The sequence below is a fragment of the Panicum virgatum genome, chromosome 2N (assembly GCF_016808335.1).
Source record: "Panicum virgatum strain AP13 chromosome 2N, P.virgatum_v5, whole genome shotgun sequence".
NCBI lineage: Eukaryota > Viridiplantae > Streptophyta > Magnoliopsida > Poales > Poaceae > Panicum > Panicum virgatum.
In genome coordinates this window covers 10,513,873-10,538,038 of record NC_053146.1, presented here as the reverse complement: position 1 = coordinate 10,538,038, position 24,166 = coordinate 10,513,873, and the positions used below count along the sequence as shown (strand labels likewise).

Sequence of the window (24,166 nt, the reverse complement as noted above, 5' to 3'; positions counted from 1 at the left end):
CCGCAAGCTGGAGCTCGACAAACTCTCCGAGTCCCTGCATCAATGGCGTCAGGAGCTGCAGGAGACCGCCAGCTAGCAGGCTGTTGCCGAGATAGAGCTCGAGGGGGAGAGGAAGTCCCTTGCCAGGCGGGAATCCCTCACCACCAGCATGGAGCAGGCCCTTGCGTGCCAGCGCGAGTGTCTTAAGACCATGAAGGAGTCAGTGGCGCGGAAGGAGGCCTCGCTCCAGGAGAAAGCCCGCCAGCTGGTGGTGGCTCAGGCGGCACTGGATGCCTAGGTGCAGGAGGCGGTCCAGGAGGCAGTCCAGAAGCTGCAGGAGGACCAGTGCATGGGGGCCCATTGAATCATCGACTGGGCAAGCGAAGCAAGCTCAGCTCTGGTGCCACTTGGAATGAGTCCAATCCAAGTGGCGGAGCCGCCAGCTTCAATTGCTGACGCCCTCCTAGTGCTGAACTCTGCTTCAGATAGACTCCGGTGCTTGGAGCCGATCCTTGCTGGCCACCTTGAAGCCGAGGGCCGCGAGCTATGCCGGATGGTGGCAGAGTACATTTTAACCTGCCTCCGGAGCCACAACCCTGCTATCTCGCTAGCCCCCGTCGTCGATGGTCTAGTGACGGAGACGGAGGCCTCCGCTCGGGAAAGCGTACGGGATGTCGTCGACTTCGTAGCTGCTTATTTCAAGCGGGAGTCTGTAGATTCCTGAGCTGGACCATCACAGCAGGCGAACTTTTGTTTTTTGTGTTATGTAAAAACATTATACTTGTTGAAATTTTAATAGAAGAAAATTTCAACTTAGCTATTTGTCAGTTGCTCTGGTTTGTGGTATGCAGCACCGCGGCACCCTGGCCCCTGGTAGATAGGTTCAGTTGTTAGAACCTATCTGCCATCCGAGCCGAGAAGACGCTCTGGACCCCCGTATGAGGTTGAGCAAGTGTCCTTGGGCATAGGTGTAGCATAGATTGCAAGTCAAACGAGCGACTTATTCCCTGTATAGCAGAAAAAACTACAGAGAGGAAAATCAAAATCGCTAGGATGATAGTAATGATACTGCAACTTAGCTGTTTGACGCATGCAGAATCGATCCTTGGTGTCTGGCTCAAAGCGAATGCTCCGGGCCCCCTAGGAGACAGGCTCAGTTGTTTTGAGTCTGTCTACCACTGAGACTGGACCTTTATCTACATGAAGCATTAAAGCGGATGCCGGGACCCCCTGATAGGTAGGCTCAATGGTTTGAGAATAGCTACCACCAGTCAAGGTCTAACCTACATACCACTCAAAGTCAGAGCTTAGTAGCAGGCTCGCGGGACCTATTCTGGACCGGCCCCCAAGCTAGTACGAGGTCCGGGGCTCCGGATACGCTGGTCCAGGCAGCACAATGCTTGTTATAGAGTGGTGGAGTGTGTAGGCTTAGGGTACGCAACCAGGCTAAGGCGCTAGACAGGGCTCCGGACCACTCCAGGAAACAAACACGACTTTACCGGACCTGGCTCCGACGTTCTGGACCCCTCCCTAGCAGTGGGTGAGGCCATTCTGTCGTACTCGATCCTTTGAGATATGGAGCTGGAACTGCCGTGTAGGACTTAGGAAGCCAACCCTTGAGCTAAAATGAGGTCCGGGCCCTTAATTACCCAGCTCCGGATACTAGAGCACTCGTTACAGGGTTGTGGAGTGTGTAGGTTTTGGGTACGGAACCGGCTAAGCGGCTACACAGGACTCCGGACCACCCCAGGAAACAAGCACCCCCTCTCCAGAGCAGGTCCCTAGGGGTCCAGACCCCTCTCCCAGCAGCAAGGGGGTCCGGACCTGGATAGCAGTCCGGCAACTCAATACAGATCTTAGCTGCAGCGACAAGAGTGGAAGTCCGCGCGGGGGTTAGAGAGGGAAAAGCTCGAGAATCAAAATGCGAAATAAAATTTTGACACAAAGACAGAACTGGCAGCAAATCATTCCTTTGCAACTTGATATACATGGCTTGCGCGATGGATGCCAGAGGCCGGGTTTATGAGGGCGGACCTCTACCGCTCTGAGCCGCGCGTTAATGTTAGCCGATGGTGCGATGGATGCCAGATGCCAGGTTTACGAGGATGGACCCCCACTGCTCTGGACCGCACGCTAATTCTATCTTATTACAAAGGAAAAATTCATTCTCCTGCTCTGTCTAAGTGTAAAACTTACGCAGATACTCTATGTTCCATGGGTTGGGTAGCGGCACCCCTTCTTCTATGGCAAGGCGAACGCATCCGGGCCGGCATACTTCTGTAACCTTGAAAGGACCCTCCGAGCTAGGGGAGAGTTTGTGGAGCCCTGCTCGGTTCAGGATCCACCTCAGGACGAGGTCCCCAGCCCGGAGCTCCCTACTATGCACAAACCGTTGATGATAGTGCCTGAGCGCCTGGTTGTAGCGTGCATTTCGGATTGCTGCTCGCCACCTTCGTTCATCAACGAAGTCCACATCATCACACCACAGTTGTTCCTGCATGGATTCGTCAAAAGCCTGGACCCGTGGTGAGTCTAGGTGAATTTCCGGGGGAAGGCATGCTTCAGCCCCGTAGACCAGGAAGAATGGGGTCTCCCCGGTGGCTCGGCTGGGTGTGGTCTGGTTGCCCCATAGTACGCACGGAAGCTCATCAACCCATTTTGCACCATGCTTCTTCAAGCAGTTATAGGTGCGGGTCTTGAGTCCCCTAAGGACCTCTGCATTCGCTCTCTCGACCTATCCATTGCTGCGGGGATGTGCCACGGACGCAAAGCATAGCTAGATGCCGATGTCCTCGCAGTACTCTTGGAAGAGTCTGCTTTTGAATTGGGTTCCGTTGTCCGCGATGAAGCGTCTTGGGACGCCAAATCTACACACAATGGACTTGAGGAATGCGACTGCTGATTCTTTGGTGATGTTCACCACAGGGGTAACCTCCGGCCATTTTGGGAATTTATCAATGGCGACGTAGAGGAACCGGTCCTGCTTGATGATTAGCTAAGAATCTCCCTTCACCAGGAGCTGCCGGACCCCCAGAGACAGGGCTTGTGTCAGGCCAAAGATCAAGGCTTCGCACTCTGCCATGTTGTTGGTGGCCTTGAACTCAAGGTGCACCATGTACTTCAGCTGATCTCCGTTTGGGTCGATGACGACCACACCAGCTCCAGTCCACTGCTTGCGGATGGACCCGTCGAAGAAGAGTGTCTAGTGGGGCTCGGTGAAGACTGGTGTCCTAACTTCCGGCTCCGGGGTTCCGGCATTGTGGACCAGACCCCCAGAATTGCTTGGGGAAGGAGTCCATTCTGCTATGAAATTAGCCAGGATTTGGCTTTTGACAGTATGGCGGGGCTGGAAGTCTAGCTGGAACTCAGCCAACTCTGCTGCCCACTTGGCAATGTTGCCCGTGGCGTTGGAGTTGTGTAGGATCGCTCTCAACGGATAAGATGTCACTACGACAACTCTGTGTGCCTGAAAATAGTGGAGCAGTTTCCTGGACGCAATAAGTATGGCATAAATAAGCTTATGCGTCTCAAGATACCTGTCCTTTGCCTCGTGGAGGACTTCACTGACATAGTAGACTGGCTTCTAAATGGTCCGGACCCTGGCCACCGAGTCCGGCTCGCCCTTGTCCACCATGTCAGGTCCTTGGGCCCCCAACGGTTCTGGGTTCCCACTGGGTCGAGGCTCCTCCGGACCCCCTTGTCCGGGGTCCGGACCTTCAGACAGAGGAGTGGTTGCCGGATCCCAATGTCCGTGGTCCGGCTCACCATCCTTGGCTGGGGAGACCCTGGTGTTCCCCTGGCAAGCTTGCTCCGTCCTCTCGGCCACCAGCACCATGCTGACCGCCTCTGCAGACGCAGCAAGATACAAAAACAATGTCTCACCTGGCTCTGGAGCCACCAATACTGGCAGTGAGGTGAGGTGCTGCTTCTGTTCCTGTAAGGCTTGTTCAGCCTCTTCAATCCAAGAGAATGCACCGGACCTCCTCAATAGCTTGAAGAAGGGGAGGGCCCTCTCAGCCAGCCTCTAAATGAAGCGGCTAAGAGCGGCCAAAGATCCAGTAAGCTTCTGGACGTCCTTGATGCGGCCAAGAGGCCTCATCGCCTCGATCGCCTTGATCTTAGCTGGGTTTGCCTCAATACCTCGATGTGAGACAAGAAAACCCAGCAGCTTCCCCGCCAAGACGCCGAAAACACACTTCTCGGGATTCAGCTTCGTGCGCGTGGCGCGCAGTCGGTCGAAGACGAGGGATAGGTCCTCAACTAGTGTTGGCCCTACCTTAGTCTTGACTACAATGTCATCGACATACACCTCAACTATATCTCTAATTAGATTACAGAAAGTTTTGTTCATAGCTCGCACAAACGTGGGTAAGGCATTCCGCAGACCATATGGCATGACAATATAGCAATAAAGTCCATCCACTGTTACAAAAGCAGTATGTTTCCTATCCTCTCTAGACATTTGAATCTAGTGGAAACCAGAGTATGCATCTAGGAAAGACAAAAGGTCACACCCGGAGGTGGAGTCCACAATCTGATCGATACGTGGAAGAGGATAGGGGTCTCTAGGACATGCCTTGTTGAGGCTGGTGCAGTCGATGCACATCCGAAGCTTCCCGTTGGCCTTTGGGACGACGACCGGGTTGACCAACCACTCGGGGTGGTGGACCTCCTCGATGAAGCCAGCATGTAGCAGCTTTCGAACTTCTTCACGGATGAAGTTCTGCCGCTCCATGGACTGCTTCCGAGGTTTCTGGCATACCAGCATGGCGTCGGGGTAGATCCTCAGATGGTGCTCGATCACTTCCCTAGGGATCCCGGGCATCTATGACGGTTCCCAGGCGAACACGTCCACATTTGCCTGGAGGAAAGTGATGAGCTCGTCTTCCTATTTCTCCTCCAAGTTTCCTGCGATGCGGGTAGTCCTGGAGGAGTCCGCTCCGATCTGCACGGTCTTCACGGGAACATTGTCCGAATCAGACGGCTGAACCTTAGGCGCCTTTGTGGGCGCCCTGGCTCGCGAGGTGGATGGGTCCTCCTCGGAACGTGCAGCCTCTGCCGCCAGAGCATACAGTTTCTCAACTACAGCGACGGCAGCGGTGCGGTCACCCCGCACGGTGAGGACACCGGCAAGGGAAGGCATCTTCAGGACCAAATACCCGTAATGGGCAATAGCCATGAAGCGGTAGAGAGCCGGCCAGCCAATGATGGCATTGTATGGGAGGTTCACCTCCGCAACATCAAACTGGACGCTCTCTGTGCGGAAGTTCTCCTCGGTCTCGAACGTGACCGGCAGAGTGATGCTCCCCAGAGGGAACACCGGATGTGGGCCCACTCCGGAGAATGGGCGACAGGGAGTCAGCTTGGACTCCGGGATCTACAGCTGCTTGAGCGCTGCATAGCTCATGATGTTGAGGCCAACCCCACCGTCAATCAGCACGTGATAGAGGCTGATGTTGGCTATGACAGGGGCGGCGACTAGAGATAGTACACCAGCCCTAGCCATGTTCTCCGGGCAGTCAGACGGCCCGAAGGAGATGGTGGTGTTCCTCCACCTGTGGTGCGGTGCCGCCTTCGAGACCCCCGGCTTCGCCGAAAGGACCTCTCGGCGAAGGGTCTTCACGTCCCACCGGGAGACGAGCTCCCAGCTTCTGCCGTACATTACGTACAACTTCTTGCGGCGGTCCTCGTTGTCAGAGTCGGAGTTGTCGTGGCTGTAAACGCCCTTCGGCTCCCGAGCGGGGGATTGGTACCCCAGCTCCTTCTCCCCGACTGCGGTCTCGCTGTCGGAGGCTTTCTCCTTGCCAGACCGCTGGCGAGGAGGGGGTGAGCCGTCTTTGGAGGCCTGCTCACGCCGCCCACTGACCCGCTTCGCGAGTTTCTGGATCTCGCGGCAATCAGCAGCGCTGTGGTGAGCGGTGGGATGAACTGAGCATGAACCGCCGTTGCCACCTTGCGGGCGCGGGCGCTTGCCATGCGCATTCTGGCCCCCAGCCGCTGTCGCAGCAGCTGGTGCCGTTGCTGCAGCGACTGGATCGTCGGGATGTGGCTCCCCGCGACCCCGGTTCTTGTTCTTCTTTTTCTTGCCACCGCCCTGGACGGTAACCTTGGAGCCACCAGCCTTGGCGTCTCCGTCTTGGGGGGCTGAGTGCCATGCGCGGCCCTCAGCGGCCCTGGCACACTTGTCAGCCAGGGAGAAAAGCATGGTAACGCTTTCCACCTCGTGCGTCGCCAGTTTCTCGAGCATCTTTTCATCACGTACCCCCTAACGGAAAGCAGTAATGATAGATGCGTCAGAGATACGAGGAATGGTAACCCATACCTTGGATAGATGAATGCCCGTAGCGTCTCTCCGGGTTTCTGCCTCACGGCGTGGAGGTGAGCCTCCACACCATGCTGCTGGTACGCACTGGCGAAGTTTGCAGTGAACCTCGCACAGAGCTCCACCCAGGACAGAATCGTTCCAGGAGTGAGGTTCATGAGCCAAGTCCGGGCTGGCCCAGTCAAGGCTACATGAAAGTAGCTCACCATGACAGCGTCATTACCACCAGCTGTTGGGGGCCAAGACCAAATCCGACCCAAATCGAGACTGATTTCAGATCCCTTGTAATCCATCCCATGGCCGGAGTTCACGGATTTGGGGTTGCCGGAGTTGGTATAAGTCAATCCCATGGTCAGGGTTCACGGATTTGGGGTTGCCTAAGGTTATGCACCATGTGGGGTCACCACAGCAGCAACGGAAAATGGGTTCTTCTAATCTCTATCGACAACCGGGCGTTCCGCATACAGGAGCCATGGTAGATAGGGGATCCATCAAAATTCTTATACGGCGCGCGTGCGCCGCTACCCGTAGTGGCGCGCGGGTAGCGGCGGACGGCCCATCGCCGAGCTAGGGTTTGGGGGGAAGGGGTGGCCAGGGAGGGTGGGAGGTGGGCGGAGCGGCCGCCGGCGAGGTCGCCGGCGGCCAGGGTGGTGGTGGGAGGCAGCGGCCTTAGAGTCCGGGTTGCTGGGGGTGGGGGGCGGCTCGCCGGCTCCCATGGCCGCCGGCCATAGAGGAAGGGGCCGGGGGTGGCGGCAGCTCGGCGGTGGAGGCGGGTTGTCCGGCGGAGGGCGCGGCGGCGCGCCGGCCGGGCGGTGCCGAACAACCAGTGGGCGGTGGCCGGCGGCAGGGGCAACGGGATGGTGCGACGGCGGGCACGGTGGCGTGCTCGATTAGTGCAGTGGCGGCGGAGGCGGTCGGCGGCGGGGGCGTCGGGAGGAAGAAGAAAGGAGGAAAGAGGTAGAACGAAGGAAGAAGAAGAATAGTGTGTACCTGTTCGTTGGCGACGCACGCGCGTCGCGTCGACCAGCGTCCCCCGGGATCCATGGTGGATTGGTGGTAGTGGCAGGGGAAGGTCTGGTGGATTGGAGAAGGGGAACAGGGAATGAAGGGGAGGTTAGAGATGAGCGCCAGGAAAGAAAGGAGAAAGGCAACGGGGAGAGAGAAGTTTGTTCGCATGCCAGGAAGGGGACATAACTGACAGATGAGCCCTGGGTTGTGCCTCAGACGTGAGGCAAAAAATATGGTATGAGGCACAACGCTTGGCTGTGCATGCATCTCGAAAAAATCATCCAACGGCAGCAAAGTTCACTTCCCTGGCCGGCGCCGGCGGAAAACATTCACCCGCGACGGCAGCCACCGGAGGCGGCCTGGGGCGCGAACGGGCGGGCGGGATGCTGAGTTGCCCCCGAGCCGCCACGGAGGCCGACACGGGTCAGGTTGTATCAGTTTTCCTGGTCTGCACGTAGATGAAAATCATAACACAGCTGAATTTGCGATAAACATGCTACTATCTTTCAATAAATATTCTTAATTACTTTAGCTACCTGCCGTGTGTCCAATATATTGAGATCTTATTTGGTAGAGCTCTTCCAACAGCTCCATCGCCGGTTTTAGGATGAGCTCTATCAACCATCCAACGTCAAAACTGCTTCATAATCGAAGCACATGGAATCTAATTTTCTCTCTCCTCCCCCTCCCTCTCACAAGAACCAGAGACCCATAGATTAAATTGCCGCCCCTCCAGCTACGGCTCTTACGAGCAGATTCCCTAAAAAAAAATCCATAGTGCAAGAGCTGGGCAGGGACGCGTTGCTGATGCGCCTCCACCGTTGCTTCCCCCGCCATCCGGCGCTGCCCTGGCTTCGGCGCCTCCGCCGCCGCCAACTCTAACTCAACTCGCCGCCGCGCTGCCGCCCTCTCCTCGCCCCCGCCGCCGGCCACCACCCATCGGGGATCCGACCCCGCACGGCCGCCGGCGCTCCTGCGCTGCCTCGCGCTCCACCGGCCAACCCGCTTCCACCGTCGGGCCGCTGCCGCCCCTAGCCCCTTCTAGGTCCGGTGGCCATTAGAGCTCCGGCCGCCTCGAAACCTAAAGTCCGCCGCCGCCCTCCACCACCCCGGCGGCCGACGACCCGCTCTGCCCACCTATCACCTCTCATCGGCCACCCCTCCCCCTAGCTCCCAACCCCTGCTAGCGGTGGCCGGCGGTTTGTGCGCCTGTTTCCATCGCGCGATAAATAGACTTCCCGGATATAGATTTCCAAATGGGCCAGGCACGATGGGCGGCCCGAGGCCCGGCCCTAGCTCGGCCCTAGGCCCGATCTATTGTGTCTCGGGCCGACCCGGCCCGATAAGGAGTTAGTGCTTGGGCTGCCACCCTGGCCCATAGTGCCGACCCGAAGCAAGACACGATAATGGGCCGGCCTGATGGCGGCCCGAAGCACAACACCATCTATACCCCTCATCCGTGCCCCCCCGCTCCCCTCTCTCTCTCAGTCTCATTCCCTCTCTAGCTCTCTGCCCTCCACTCCACCGCTCGCCCCAATCTCTCACAGTCTCACTCCCTCTCCCTCCACTGCTCGGTGCTCGCCGCCCAGCCTCCAGCGCGCAGCCGCCGGCCCCCCTCTCCTCCCTCCTCCCTCGCAGGGCGGCGTCGCCCCTCCTCCTCCCTCCTCTCTCGCCGGCAGACGGCGGCAAATCTGGCGCCCCCGGCGCAGGTGCGGGCCGAATCTCGACGGTGGACTGGATCCATGGCCGCAGCGCCATGGCCGAGCTCGACCGGATCTGCGGCGGCGACTCCTCCGCCCCTCCACCCTTCCCCCTCCCTCTGCGGCGGAGGCTCCTCCGCCCCTCCACTCTCCCTCCTTGCGTGGCGGCGTGGGGCGGGGGCGCGGGGCTGCTCGGCTCTGCTGGAGCCTGGGTGCCCTGCTCCGTCCGCCGCCCTCCAAGACGGGCCGCCCAAGCACGATGGGCCGGCCACAGCACGATGGACCGATCGTGCCATCGGGCCGGCCCGGCACGAAAAAGTGGTCTTAGTGTCGGGCCTGGGCTGAGTTAGCCACAACGCCCGACACGGCCCGGCACGAAGAATTTATCGGGCCACGTTGGATCGGGCCAAAATGGGCTAGTGCGGGAATAGAGCCGGGCGGCGCATTTGGAAATCTATATTCCCGGAGCCCGGCTGGAGCTCTGAGGCTCTGATTAAAAAATTTGCTTAATGGAATCGGCCCTAATCCCGCTGCTTTTACATGCTTTGACCGCGCTGACCGTCTGACCGACGCCAATGCGCCATGATTGACGCTGCTTCCACCTCCCAATCCTCCATAGCCTAATCCTGCTGCCGCAGTGCCGCTGTCCGGCCACCGCCGCCGCTTCCGCTTCGAGCTGTCCCGCGAGGCGACGAGCCGAGAGCGGTTCGCCGCCGGAGGAGCATCGCTTCTTGCTCCGCGCTGCCCTCTCCGGTGAGTGAAGCGCCACCGGTTCCTCCGCTCTTGATTCCCCCCGCCCTGGATTCGCTTGACGAGCTCTTCGTTGGCTGTTGTGGCGTTGATAGCAGGTGTGTCTTACTCAGGGGCTCCACCACTGACGGCGCGGTTGCCTTGATGGGGAGTTGGTGACCGGTGGAGAGTGTTCATCAGCCCGAGCAGGAAGATGAGTAGATCTGCGAGCGTAAGGATGGCGTTTCCTTCTTGATATCCGAATTGCGCTCTTGTTGCCGGTGCTTGCATTTCCTTTCTTGGCGTGGTAATTTCTCAGCTCCTTCGCTGGGTGGGGGTCAACTGGGATCTCCGAGTCCCAGGAAGGATCTAGTGAAATCACTGCTGCTTGGGCGGAGTTAGTTATGGGGGTAGATTTGGGGGCAAACGAATCAAATGAGCAAGTAACCGAAAGCAGAACTTGACGGTTGCTTCAATTTTCAAACCATGGGTTTGGGGAATGTGTGCTGAGAGCATGAGGCAGGCATACTCTTTCTGTAGGCAGAAGTGGGATACTACATTGCTACTTGCGTCTATTACGCCAGGTCCACACTTGCTATGTTGTTCATGTCCGAAGTCTCTCAACTTGGAAAACAAAAACAACGTTAACTTGGTAGAATTGAACCTTGAACGATTCAGAGATAACAACTTAGTTGTCATTCTTCATTTGCTCTTTTCTTCTGATGTGACTTTTGAACTGATAAAAAAACAAAACATGGTTGATCCAGACGTGTATCTGTTTGTGGATTGTTTTGTTTTGCTTTGTTGCTTTGTTCCTGCAAAAAAAACACTTTTACTGATTGTCAACAACAGATGACTTTTCTGTATTATCTGATTATGACGCTGTCTCTTGGATTTTTTTGCAGACATTTCAAGTCCTTTTGGTTTTAGCGACGACTGTTGCTCAGACACAATGGGCTAGTGTATCAGGCATGTACTGCAATGACTTGACACCAAACGTTGAAAGGCCCCACAGTGCCTCAATAACCGATTTTGGTGCTGTTGGTGATGGCACAACTCTGAACACGAAAGCATTTCAGAATGCACTCTTCTACCTCAACTCATTTGCAAACAAGGGTGGGGCACAGCTGTTTGTGCCTGCTGGAAGGTGGTTGACCGGGAGTTTTAGCCTAATCAGCCATCTCACTCTATCACTGGACAAGGATGCAGTAATTCTTGGATCACCAGTAAGATGATTTAACAAATGGTTTGTAGACAATAATTTGCCCACTTTATTTGCTGTTTTGCATCACCTGTAATTTCAAATCTGTGATTCTCATGTTGTTCTCACCTTGCGGAAAGAAAGTAGAATGACCTGCGCATCTTAATCTTAACAATAATAAATAGTAATGATCATGCGGTAAATCTCAGTTTTTTTTGTTAAGTAAATTACTATGAACCAACAGTGCGTCCATTTCATTATGGTGCCCTTGTGAGTATATCCGCAGGACTCATCTGACTGGCCAGTTATTGATGCTCTTCCATCCTATGGACGTGGTAGAGAACTACCTGGTAAAAGACATCAAAGTTTGATATTTGGGTCCAATCTTACGGATGTGATAATAACTGGTAAGTATTGTAGTTGCATCCCGCACTTCGTTTGGCTAGCCTTTTAATCTCCTGGTACATGACAAGGTGTTGGTTATGCCCTTTCAGGTGCTAACAGTACCATTGATGGCCAAGGTGCAATTTGGTGGGACTGGTTTCACAACCACACTTTGAATTATACTAGACCACCCCTCGTTGAACTGATGTACTCTACCAGAGTTGTTATTTCCAATCTAACCTTTATAAATTCGCCATTTTGGAATATCCATCCTGTATATTGCAGGTTCCTTTCTAACATTCCTCTTGTCATTTATTTCTGAAACGCCATCAGTGGCATGGTTAATTTATCATGTTGAATGTTTTTTGCCCAATTAACAGCCAAGTGCTTGTCCAGCATCTCACGATCTTAGCACCTATAAGTTCACCAAACACTGATGGCATTGATCCAGGTATGCTTTTTTCTTTGGTGCAACTTGCAGTGCTAGATTGCCTGAACTCTTTCTTTGTATTCATAGTTGTTTTAGTTTATGCCCTGTTTTCAACATTTAGCAGTTGGCCCCTGTGCTTACTAAAAGAATCATCATCCGATATTTTAGGACCTTGTTCTTGCTTTAACAAAACAATAAATCTGGACCAAGGAAAACCATAAGTAACTATTTGAAAGATAGAGTACATGTGGTATTCGTATATAGTCTGTACGCAGGATATGTATCAGATATGTGCTTCAAGTGTAGCTCTGATTCTTGCTTCAGATATATGATCCCTAACTAAATGAACGACCATAGTTATTACACAAATTTGGAAAACTTTAAATGTTGTTTCTTGATGTATGACACCAGTATTTTCCTGTATGATTCTAACATTGTGAACTCCTGAACTGCGTATTTTTCTCCAATTTCTTTTCTGTTTCTTGTCCATCATCTCTAGTACTAAATTACTAACGCAACATGAAAGTCATCCAGACTCATCTACAAATGTCTGCATCGAAGATTGTTACATCAGAAATGGCGATGACATCGTCGTCATCAAGAGTGGGTGGGATGAATATGGCATTTCTTTTGCTCATCCTAGCTCCAACATTAGCATCCGCAACATCACAGGACAGACAAGGAACAGCGCTGGAATCGCTTTTGGAAGCGAGATGTCAGGTGGCATATCAGATGTTCGAGCAGAGGGTATCCGCATAGTCAACTCAGTGCATGGGATCAGAATCAAGACAGCCCCAGGGCGTGGAGGATACGTGAAAAATGTGTATGTAGCTGATGTGAACTTGGACAACGTTTCCATAGCCATCAGGATCACGGGAAACTACGGTGAACATCCTGATGAGAACTACAACAGGAATGCACTCCCCACCATAAGCAATATAACTATCAAGAATATCGTGGGTGTCAATATTGGTGTTGCGGGAATGTTGCAAGGCATCTCAGGGGATAACTTCAGCAATATTTGCTTATCAAATGTTTCCCTCAGTGTCAGATCCACGAATCCATGGAATTGTTCACTTGTCGAAGGGTATTCGAACTCTGTGTCACCTGAGATATGTGAGCAACTGAGAACCGGTCCTGGGCCTGGACAAGTATGCTATGATGGCAATAGCTATCCAGCAGCAGCAGCACAACCCCAGTCACCACAGAAGTCAAGTGCTTGCCGATTGGTAAATCCTTTCTTTTGCATAAGGTGGTTTCTCTGTAGGTAACCATTGAGTATATCTACTTGATGCATTTGTTTCCTTGTTTCTCCGGCGGTTTTGTAGCTGTACTTTATGGGTCAGTGTCTTGTACTCATGTTATTCCAAAACCTTCTTGTTGGGGCATGTAGGTGCTGATTATTACTGGAAATGAAATAAATATGTTTGGCTTGACGAACAAGGAAAGCAACTAGTGTCATTATTTTCTGTTCAAGCGTGTCCAATGCTGGCCTAGATTTTCCTTGTAGCATACGGGCACTGACCTTGAAGTTATCTACAATCTGTCTTGATGTCTCCGTTCAAACAAACCTGCAGGCTTGGGTAAATAAATCTTTTGAGGTCGGCTTAGATAAAGAATTTGGTTAGCCAAAAATGCACTATAACACCATGCAAAAATTTATTTGCAGCTGAAGTTTTCTCATTGCAGCGAATGAAATAACTTCATCCTTCAGGGGCTGCTGCGCAACTTCATCATCCCCAATCCTCCGGCCGAGCCTGCATACATGGGGCAGCGTCTTGCAGTGGCATCCACCAGCGAGGATCAGCTTGATCAGAGACCAGCCACAGCTGACGTTGATTCTACGTGGAGTAGCTATGGCAGCACAATCCGCAGCATCTCCTTTCCCCAAGGTGTTGGCTGGTCAGCTTGGCTTCACCAGTCTGGTGGCAGTGGCACAACCCCCAGCAGCTCCTTGCTGAGTTCGTGCACTGATGGTTCCCGCCCAAGCTCCTCCGCCTCCTCTTGGGGCTCGGGCGCTGCAGGATTCAATGCAATCAAGGCCAACGAGCTCAGGTTGATTGCACGTCGGATGGTCCGTGACGGGCATCTGCAGGTGCTGACAAGAGAATTTCTGGGCGGCGGAAATGGTGTTCTTCAGGGGTGGTTCACCGAGCTGGATGTGGATTGGGTTCTGACGATGACAGAAGACATGTCATGGCGGGCGGAACAGATGGTGGTCCATGACCGTGCACGGAGGTGGATCCGTGCGTTCACCACCATGGCACACGCCTTCCTTGCTATTCGTTCTGATCTCAGGCATGCGGTGGAGGGGGCCAATGAGCAGGAGCTGCAATTAAGCGGATTTGCCTCAGCCAGCATCTCCAAGATGATGCTCTTTGTTGATGCTGTAATTGCTAACGTCGATTGGACGCCGGAGAACCTCCCGGTGGCGCTCGATGTGTACATCTGCATCTCGGACACGACAGCATCCTCTCATGATCAGGCAAGCTCCACAGCGCAGCAGATCGTCCTGTCCATTTATGGCGCCACCGCTCATCATACTAGGAGGCGGAGGCTGGCCGCCGCCATCCACCGGGCTATGAGAAGCCTCTCGGTGGACTACTATGGGGACGGTGGCTCCTGCGGGGCTCCACGGGGGAGCGAGCTCCACGCCACGACGCGGTACACCATGGATTTTGTCCGGCTGCTCTGGAGGAACGCGGGTCTGGCCAGCTCCGTGCTAGATGACGACGGCAGTGGCAGCGTGGTGTTGCTGGTGAGCGACGTGATGCGGTGCTGGGAGTTCTCCCTGGTGTCGGCATCCATGTTGCTCCCCGACGCCACCCTTCGGTGCGTGTTCTTGCTCAACAACTATGGTGCCATGGCCGAGGCATTCCCGGACTCTGGACTCCATGACGAGATCGGCCGGTGCATGGAACATTACCTCGACGCGGCCTGGGCGCCCGTGCTGTCCTGCTTGCACAGTGCCCCGGTGTGGCCGCCGTCGGCCAAGCTGGCCAATTTCACGGCGCGGTTCTGGCGAACCTACAATGCTCAGAAGTTGTGGCGAGTCCCGAGCCCAGCGCTCAGGGGGAGGCTGCGGAGAGCGGTCGCGGGCTTGGTCATCTCAGCTTACGCCATGTACTTGAAGGAGCATCCTCTCAGGGATAAGGACAGGGTGAGCATCATGGCACCTGAGGAAATGGAAGAGATACTGAATGAGCTATTTGAAGGCTGAGAGATATAATTACGATGGGCCACCTGGAATGAAAGTTGTGCCTGTTTGCATCATCATCAGTACATACATTAGATTTAGACCTATGGCTTCACCGATTTCTCAAGAATGCGTTTGTGTGCGTGTACAATTTGCAGGTCCGATCCGGCACGCCCGCTGGAAGGGTGCAGGGGTGCTGTTTTGAGTGAGTTTGCGAGTTCGTTTAGATAGTGTACATGTATCTAGATCAAGAGGCTTGAAAAGATGTGAAAAAGTATGTGTGTTCAAACTTATTGTCCCTTTTTCTTATGAAACAGGACCTACTGGATATATATATTAAAACAAAAAAACGAGAGTTTTATGTTACAAGAGCCAAACTTTCATGGCCTGAATATGCTTTGACTTTGCCCCATGAATGACTGAAGAAAAATGAAATTTAAAACTCTGTTGAACTTTCTGAATGCTATGAGCTTCCGCACCGAAAATCAACACATTGCGCGAACCCCAAATGCTCCAGCATGTCAAGATGATAATCTCCATGAAAAATGGTACTTGCAACCAAGTTCTGGAAACCTCCAAGAGCTGAAATGATTCAATGCTTCTTGAATTATTTAGGCCTATTGTTCTGCAGCATTGAACGGCAAAAGGGCACCTCAAGAAAAGATGTTCCACTATTCCTCTATATCTGTTCCACAAATGGCACAACCATAGTCTTCTAGGTCCATATTTCTTCTTCGTAATACCCCTTGTGTACTGAGTTTGTTTTGCAGGAGGAGCCAAAAGAAAATTTTGTGGTTGAGCTGACAAGATGAGTTCCAAAGCCAACAAAAAACATGGTGCATCTCCCTATGACCTTTCATTTGCTTATATGCCTTAGAGCATGAAAATGTCCTGTTCCCCCAGATATATACCCATCTGTCCTTCTCATCAGATGCTGGCAGATTAGAAATTATATTCTGTGTGAAAGCCTCATCAGAAAGTGGTATGTGGAAGATTTTGTGTAACTGTGATGCATTGATACCGCCTTTTGCAGTGAGAGGTTTTTATTTCTGGTAAAAGAGTAGAGCTGTGGATATGCTATTTTGGAGCATCCCAGACAACCAGCAAGAGATGCCAATTTTTCCTCTGATACATTTATTGGAACCATAACAGATTTTGAGAAGTTTACTTCCAAACCTGTTGACTGAGAAAAATAATCCATGATTTGCTTTAGATAGGTTAACTGCAATTGACATGCTTCCATGATTATGAGGATATCATCTCCATATTGTATGACTGGGAAGTCCGTTCCTGCACCAGTTAGAAGAGGCAGATTTAACAGGCAGATCGCTTGCCTTGTTAATCAGGGTTTGCAGAAGGTCAGCAGCAACAAAGAATAAAGGAGAGACTGGATCTCCCTACCTTACCCCTTTTGCAATGAAACATCTTTCCTGCTACTCCAATTAAAAGAACTGATGAGGTTCCTGACTTAAAAATCATCTCCATCCATTGCATCCATTTTGGCCCAAAACCTTTGTGTTTTCATTACTTGCATCATTAATTGGTGCTCCACCTTGTCAAAAGTTTTTTTTCTCCAAAATCCAGCTTCAGTGACCAGTATAGCACAAGTGCAGATATTCAAAAGACCATGCCTGGCAATCAGGAATTGTCCTGGACTTGATAAATCTATTACTGATTCTGATGAATTATGCTTCCGATCACTTGTTGCAGCCTGTTTGCTAGAATTTTGGTAATTAGTTTAATTGAGCAATTGAGTAGAGAAATTGGCCTGAAATCCGATGGTATCAATGGACTGGCAATTTTTTGGCACTAAAGTGATGAATGATCCATTTATGCTTTTCAAAGATAATAAGCTAGGTACTCTCGATTCCATAAATTTAAATTTTACAACCACCACTTCCTGTTTTACAAGTCTCCATTATGTTGTTTACTTCACTCAAAAGTTTACCTATAGCAGAAGAATTATTGGAGACGTTACAAATTAGCTGTATGGCGTTGAACTACTGAACCATATCAAAAAAAAGTTCAGAGATGTAAGCGCTACGTTACAACATAGTGTTACAGGTAGCCGGCTCAGCCAACAACAGAAAATACTAAAAACAATTTACAGCATGAGGCGAGGCATCTCTTGTCATCTCAATGCTGTGTTGTAACGGGTGAGAAAGAACCGGAAGTCATGATGGTACACTTGGCGATGACGAAGCCAATCATCTGCCGCCTGCATGAGGGAGGCTGCAAGCTGCTGCTCCTCAGGCCTATTCGATGACCAAACAGAGCTCCGCAGTTTGTAGGATGCCAGTCCAAAGACGGGCAATGTTAGCTTACCAGCTGCGTTCATACAGTGGTTAAGCCCTCCGAAACTCGGGCATGCTGGTGTCCTGGGATCAGTATCTGCAAAAAAAAAGGCATCTAGTTATTCAACAACATGATAAAGACAAGAGCTTCATAGAGCTATAAAGAACTAGTCTATTTGATGCAAAAAGGATGACTCTGAAAATTGTCATAAGACAGGACTTACCCATGGAAGGTGTCGATAAGTAATGAAATGTCAAGAAACATGCATCCAGATCCTTGAGTGTTGGTCCAGTAGGGATTCTGTATATGGGGTACCTGCAATTGTATGCCCCAGGATGAAACCAATATGTAGATTCATAGCAACACTTAGTTAAAGTATTGCTCTTCTACAGAAAGTACTTTGACTCAAATTTAGCAAGCGACCCTTTGTTTCAGTCGTCGTGAAATGCATTCTCTGTTTGAGCCAGCAATGACAATCCCAGTTATAGCAAGGACGGTAATCTTTCATAGGACTTAACCAATAATATAGTTGGAAACTTGTCCTATGAGAAATGGAAAATCTCAACAAAAAAAAACAAAACTACGAACATCAGTGAAAATGACAAGAGAATCCAGATCATTACAGACATACCATGCAACAGACATCCAACTGGTTGGCAGAAGATCGCAACTTCTGAACGTCTTCAAATCTGGAAATTTACTTGCAAGAATTGATACCTGAAGTGACATTTCAAGTAAAGCATCGACAAAAAGGAATATATATGATATCCATAGTCAACTTTCATTTCATATATGAAAAAGAAGACTTGCCTTATCTGTTAAAGGCTCTCTACCAAACGGTGGATCGGTCTCGATATACTCAAATATTGGATGAGTGGACGGTGAGTGCAATTCAGCATCATCCCTTTGGAAACCACCCTCCAATCGACATGTTGCTTCCAGAGAACCTCTTAACCGGTCAACATCAGTTTCACTGCTGCCTTCGCTGTTAGTATCCATAGATTCCCCGTCACTTTCCTCCCAAGGATGCCTTAAGTAAGCGAGAAAATTAACTAAGAGAATGTTATGAACAATGAAATTCGCAGAAGCAAAAAAGACAGCAAAGATGGCGTTCTGAAACGTTGTGATTTCTTTCGTTTGCTTATTTTTATTTCTGAACAATGTTCCAAAGCAGCTAATATAATTCTAGAGAAAATACAGCGCTACACCGCATATATAGGAAGAAGGAACTATTTCTCGAAAATACTAGAAAAGGTGTATTTTCATTGTTAGGGAATATGAAACCCAGCAAAATGACTAACTTAAATTATATACCCCCTTTTCTGCTCTAAGCTCCAATCATATAAGCACTCAAATTAACTTCATATACAATGGATCAAGTTTCTATCCCTAAATTTTCAACAAAATGATTACATGAACATGATAACTTTTAAACTGGCATTGGCGACTAATATATCTTAATGGTAGTTTTGATAACTCCATTTTCTTCCAAGCAAACTAATAAGATGAGGTCCTGAGGACATCTATCTTGACATCTAAAACGGAGCAAATACCTCTTGTTCTAATATGTTCTATTAACACCCCAATTCTATTGGTGATTAAACCAAATTAATGGCTTTCCCCAAGCAGTCAAAAAATAGAACACACAAACGAACAACAAACAAATAGACTACACCTGACTACAAAACAACTTAGGAGACGAACTGGGGAAACACTCAACTCGTAGTTTCTAACTCAATAGTTACAACCTCAAGTATGAAATAAGCTTCGGCGCTCAATAGACACGATGCATCTTTATTTATATTGATAATATCAATATGTTAATCATGTAAACAAAAATTAGTTAATATCATTTATCAACAGGAATTTCTGGACTCCATCACAAAGAAAACTGAATCGCTGATCCTGTAGAGTTTAGTATAAACCATGCTTCCATTTAGGATCCATTTCAAATTCAATAAATAAGCTCATAAATAATCTACTACAAAGACATTGTTTTGGAGTAATATTCGAAAATTTTAATAGATGATAGATGAACAATATATGAACAAATATGTTTCACTGACCCTCCAATTTTAACATCTACCCACAAAAAAAGATGAAGCATTGTGGGCAGAAGCGTTTGGATGAAAATGATTTGGTTGTCGAGGTGGTCTGAAAGGTAACAGCACAATGCATAGCCATAAAAGAACTGCAGTCCAATCGTTACAGAAGAGCAATGCATGAAGCATCAGAGTTTGCATAATAATTACAAGGACTCAGCAACCATGATATTCTTTTACTTCTGTTTTGCATTTACATCAGCGAATCATTGAAGAACAGAAATTTGACAACTGGCAAATAAGCAACATAATGCCAAAGAAAGGGAAGAAGGTTGAGCTTAAATGCTATCTTACCTGATCCTCGCTGAAACCTTTGAAGGGTCTGCATACAGCTGTATGGCAGAAAGGTATGGCACATAATACTGAATCACAGAGTCGCTGCCATTTAACACAAGGGGAACACCAGCCCCATAAAAGCTCCACTCCTTAAAAGCCTCCCAGAGATCACCAAGGCAGAAATATGGTGGTGAACTTGTAGCTTCACAATTTCTCCATCCCCTCATGCTTGTCTGGATAAATGCATAATCCATTAGCACAAACAAACACAAATAGCAGAAACTGAACGACAAAATAAACATATTCTTCAATCATCCTCACATAAGATGTTTTATTATTATAATAGAAACTGTACCTCTCCTGAAAACAAGACTGCTGGCCTGAACATAAACAATGATGCTGACTAGATTCTGTTGGCACTAGGTTGTTCCCATCCGGCTACCACTGAGAAATAACCTAGATTGGCTCACTCACTCGACCAAAGACCACCATAGGGAACTCATCCCAACCCCTTCAGAAAAAGTAGTCATCTTTCTGTATTTAATTAGCAAATTCTGATCCTTTGCTCTAGCAACAAACTGCTCAGATAATTACCAACAGCAACAACATTTCAGCACATTTTGTTGCCAATCTGGTAGTCTAAAAAAAGATTAACTGCCGTCTTATATTTACTTTTCTAATTGCAACTCGAGGATACTGCAGCAGCGCGGTGTCAAATTTGCTGGAAATGCACGAGTGCCACTTTAAGCTAGAGATAGATGAAATTACGTCACCGCTATGGGACCCAAGCTTTCCTCATCCATAAAAGAAACAAGAACCACATATACATATACCACCGATCATCAGGCAAATAATTTAACAGTCTGTTTTATGTTGCATTTTCGTGCCAGAAGCATCTCTCCACACAGTCAAAACAAGCATATACGAATTTGCTCAAGCATATGCACGCACATCAATCGGTGAGTCGGTGACAGCAAAAGAAAGTACGCAACTCTTTCCCTAATAAGTGGAAGTGAAATTCGTTACAAGGGTAACTTGGCACGAGAGGAAAGCAGAGTCCCTTCACACGCACGGTTCCCAAACTTTCCCCAATCGAAACAGCAATACGAATCAAATCTTACAATCAGCAGCAGTACCGCTACATGTCCGTCCCAGAAACATCTCGCAGCACAGTCATCGGAAGCATCAAGCACTCCAATCGGCAGGCACGCAAGTATTGCACAAAGGGGGATGTAAAATTCCGACGAGCCTGACCTTGGGCAAGTACTGCACGGGCACGGACGGCGTGGTGGAGCTGAGGAACCTCTCGAGATTCCCGACCTCATCCATCGGCGGTGCCGGCGGCGGGACCACGCCGGCATCGGCCACCGCCTTCGCGGCGGGCGCCGACACGGACGGCTTGGAGGGCGCGTCGGGCCGCCTCTCGGCCTCCTTCGGAGGCGGGGCGGCCGGCGGCGGCTTCTGCCTGGCGGCCCGGGGCCTTTGCGCCACCGCCGCTGGGGACGAGGGGCGCTGGCCCTTGAGCCGCTGCAGCTGCTCCTCCTGCTGCTGGCGGCGCACGTGGGGCGGGCTGTAGAAGCGGTCGACCCTGACGCCGCCGCGCGACGAGGAGGCGCCGGACGGGCCGGCCATGGCGGGGGAGGAGGCGCTGGCGCTAGGGTTCAGTCCGGCGGCGGCGCTCCGAGGCCGCGGGGCGGGGGCGAGGGCGGGGGCGGACGCCGCGAGAGGCGGGGGCAGGGGTAGGGTTTTGGTGGGCGCTAATTTGGGGGCGGCGGGAGGAAGATCTGGGAGTGGAGAGCCGCCGTGGCGGGCGGCAGCGGCAGTAAACAAGGTGGAGGGATTGGGGAAGGAGGAGGGGTTCCGTTTGCCGGTTTGGTTCTCCTCCGTTCCGTTGCCGTGTTGCTCGTGTGTACTGTGCAGCCCCTCCCGCTAGGCGCTAGCTGCTGCTACGGGAACCAAAGGGACGTGTGTCACGGCGTGAATAAACGGGGAAGCGCCATGCGTTTATCTGAAAGACTGAAACCTTTAAAATTTCGGAAAAATGGACTTATGATCGAGACTATGAGATCATCAGTTGTTAGTTAAAGTTTAGTTCTAACCTTGAAAATAACCTTTTCTGTTCAAAAGTCAAAAGTTTACTGTCTCTTGCAAACTTAATATAATTTGTCTATTGTTGCCTCTAGCTAATGGGCTTGAAGAATATGTAGGCTTCTACGTGTGGATTCAATCGTGATTACTAATATTTATCTTGCCGTCTAACTATAGTATTAGTTAAGAACATAACTTTATTGATACTATTTATCTTTAGTATGACCACATAAGTTAAACATTTGTATGAGTTTAGGTTTTTATAAAGTCATAATACATATTTTAAATTGGAGTAAAATGCACTGGGGTCCTTAAACTAGTTGACATGTTCTGTTTAAATCCATAAACTTTGAAAGTGCATTTTTAGGTCCACAATCTATTCAAGTATGTCACTTGAGGTCCAAAACACCTCTTACCAGCGTTGACCGCCTACGTGGACCGCCACGTAGATCCAACGTGGACCGTATATTTGCAAATCACCCCTTTCCTCTCCCAAACTTACCCATCCCTACACTTTGTTCCCCAGGCCTTGCGTGGTGCGGCTCGGCCGGCGCTGGACCAGCGGTGGCGAGCGACGAGGCAGCAAGGGAGGCGAGCGAGGGCAGGGATGGCGCGCGCATGGGCCGTGTGGGGGTGTGGCGAGCCTCACCGGCCGGCGCAGGGCGGGTAACGGCGGCGAGGAGACGGCCCAAGATGGAGGATGGCGGCGGCGGACGGAGCTTCGACGCCGGGAGCTCTGCACAAAGCGGCAAAGGGCCGGGTGAGGGCTCAAACAGGTAGAGAGGAGGAGCCGTGGGTGCGAGGAATCGACGAATGGCTCACCGGAGAAGACGAATCGACGGTGGCCGGTGTCGGGGAAGGAGCTCATGGCGGCGGCAATGGAGGAACATAAGGAAATTTGGGGGAGGGTTTGGAGCTCTGTGCTTCCTCTATCCGCCGCGCACTCAATCAGCCGGGGATCCGCCGCCACAGCACTGCTCCGCGCCCGGGGAAGCACCGCTGCCGGGTGGGGAGAGCCCGCGCACGTCGGGAAGGACCCGTGCCGCCGCCTGCTCAGCCACTGCCCAGATCCACGCGCCTGCTCGTGCCTGGACGTGCGCCCCCGCAAGCCCACGAGCTCGCATCAGCCGTTCCGCCTCCCGCGCGCCGTTGGTCCCGTGCCGGCCCGCCTGGCCGCCGCCTAGTTTCGCGCGCCACTCCCGCTCCCCTGCTACAAGCCCGAGACAACACGCGCCGCTCCCCTGCTGTAGGCCCGCGCCGCACCCCGCGTGCCGCTCCTGGGCCTCCCCCTCGCGCGCCGCTAGACCCCATGTCCTGCTCCGCCTCCCGCGCGCACGCCACGTGCTGCCGGGGTCCGCCAGAGGTGCTTCGCGCTCGGGAGGACGCCGACGCAGCAGCGAGCGGTGCAGCAGGGCAGTGCGCGTGGGTGCCGACGAGGCACGCGCGGCGGCCCGGCGGTGCGAGAGCAGAGGAGATGAAAGGATGGGGGAGAATTGAGGAGGACTCGGCTTGGGAGGGGTGATGTGCAAATATACGGTCCATGCTGGATCTACATGGCAGTCCACATAGGCGGTCAACGCTGGTAAGAAGTATTTTAGACCTCAAGTGACACACTTGTGACACACTTGAATAGATTGTGGACCTAAAATGTACTTTCGAAGTTCATGAACCTAAACATAATATGTCAACTAGTTTAAGGACCCAGTGCATTTTAATACGGTTGCATAACTAAATAATGAAAATAGCTTCTAGCAACAAAGTTAGATGTAATTCTCTTCTTCTCTTAATAAAAAAACGCACTCGGACACGGTCGTTAAAAAACAAGTTATATGCTTTCCATCACTGTACCCGGTCAAACCATGGAGCAAAATGGCGCCGAGTCATTTGAGAAACCGAGCAGGTGTTGGAAAAAGAAAACAAAAGAAAAGAAAGGTACAGGTCCTGGGCAAGTAGTGTGGTGAGACCAGGGTTTTAAAATCCGACCGCTAACCGGTAACCGCCGGCCTCCGGTTCCGATATACCGGTCCGGTTTGGCCGGTTACCGGTCGGAACCGGACAAATTCAAATTTAAATTCAAACTTCCCAGTTCAACCGGTTCGTACCGGTATACCGACCGGTTAGACCGGTTTACCGGTCGGTTTGACCGGTTTACCGGCCGGTTTGACCAGTTTGCATTCAAATCCAAATTTAAAATCGCATGTGTAACCGGTATACCGGCCGGTTAGACCGGTTTACCAAGTGGGCTTTAATGGGCCGTCTCATTTTTTCCTTTTCTTTTTTTGTTTTAAATTTAAATGCCCGAAAAGTATGTTAAACGAACGAATTTTTGAGAAAATTTGACACCATTATATTCGTCGCAACTTGAAGTATTTTTAGGAATTTTTTGGAATTTTTTCATATTTTTGAATTTAAATTTAAATTTTGAATTTGGACCGGTTTCATACCGGACCAAACCG

At 51.1% G+C, this 24,166-nt stretch overlaps 2 protein-coding genes across 13 annotated transcripts; one reads left to right on the top strand and one right to left on the bottom strand.

Annotated features, from left to right (window-relative positions):
- The first annotated feature begins 9,539 nt into the window (after positions 1–9,539).
- Positions 9,540–15,315, top strand: LOC120658018 (probable polygalacturonase). Of its 10 annotated transcripts, none has more exons than XR_005668481.1 (9): positions 9,559–9,762; positions 9,855–9,970; positions 10,644–10,964; positions 11,226–11,346; positions 11,434–11,608; positions 11,704–11,774; positions 12,288–12,982; positions 13,147–13,336; positions 13,423–15,315. XR_005668481.1 is itself a non-coding variant. In XM_039936219.1 (8 exons), exons 2-8 carry the CDS (start codon positions 9,953–9,955, stop codon positions 14,971–14,973), a joined length of 2,907 nt encoding a protein of 968 aa, XP_039792153.1. In that variant the 5' UTR covers positions 9,540–9,762; positions 9,858–9,952; the 3' UTR covers positions 14,974–15,310. The 10 variants fall into 10 exon arrangements, 8 of the variants coding, with proteins under 8 accessions (XP_039792153.1, XP_039792154.1, XP_039792152.1 ...); XR_005668482.1 differs by having other exon boundaries at positions 13,147–13,354; positions 13,443–15,315; XM_039936219.1 differs by lacking the exon at positions 13,147–13,336 and having other exon boundaries at positions 9,540–9,762; positions 9,858–9,970; positions 13,468–15,310.
- A 1,467-nt stretch (positions 15,316–16,782) lies between these two features.
- Positions 16,783–21,498, bottom strand: LOC120658017. Of its 3 annotated transcripts, XM_039936217.1 has the most exons (7): positions 20,877–21,498; positions 19,641–19,855; positions 18,055–18,274; positions 17,876–17,961; positions 17,668–17,786; positions 17,468–17,559; positions 16,783–17,340 (listed from the first exon to the last, which is right to left on the bottom strand). In XM_039936217.1, the coding sequence occupies exons 1-6, from the start codon at positions 21,252–21,254 to the stop codon at positions 17,498–17,500; spliced, it is 1,080 nt and encodes a 359-aa protein (XP_039792151.1). In that variant the 5' UTR covers positions 21,255–21,498; the 3' UTR covers positions 16,783–17,340; positions 17,468–17,497. The 3 variants fall into 3 exon arrangements, with proteins under 3 accessions (XP_039792151.1, XP_039792150.1, XP_039792149.1); XM_039936216.1 differs by lacking the exon at positions 17,668–17,786 and having other exon boundaries at positions 18,055–18,229; positions 20,877–21,487; XM_039936215.1 differs by lacking the exon at positions 17,668–17,786 and having other exon boundaries at positions 20,877–21,484.
- Between the last annotated feature and the right edge of the window lie 2,668 nt (positions 21,499–24,166).

What these genes read in the sequence shown, in the direction of transcription:
- LOC120658018 (XM_039936219.1), top strand. An exon ending in TACGGATGTGATAATAACTG is followed by an intron (nt 11,347 to 11,433) that starts GTAAGTATTGTA and finishes ATGCCCTTTCAG; the next exon opens with GTGCTAACAGTACCATTGAT. An exon ending in AGTCAAGTGCTTGCCGATTG is followed by an intron (nt 12,983 to 13,467) that starts GTAAATCCTTTC and finishes TTCATCCTTCAG; the next exon opens with GGGCTGCTGCGCAACTTCAT.
- LOC120658017 (XM_039936215.1), bottom strand. Translation starts at nt 21,254, where the DNA reads ATGGCCGGCCCGTCCGGCGCCTCCTCGTCGCGCGGCGGCGTCAGGGTC. An exon ending in GAGAGCCTTTAACAGATAAG is followed by an intron (nt 17,962 to 18,054) that starts GCAAGTCTTCTT and finishes ATGTCACTTCAG; the next exon opens with GTATCAATTCTTGCAAGTAA. An exon ending in CTTATCGACACCTTCCATGG is followed by an intron (nt 17,341 to 17,467) that starts GTAAGTCCTGTC and finishes TTTTTTTTGCAG; the next exon opens with ATACTGATCCCAGGACACCA.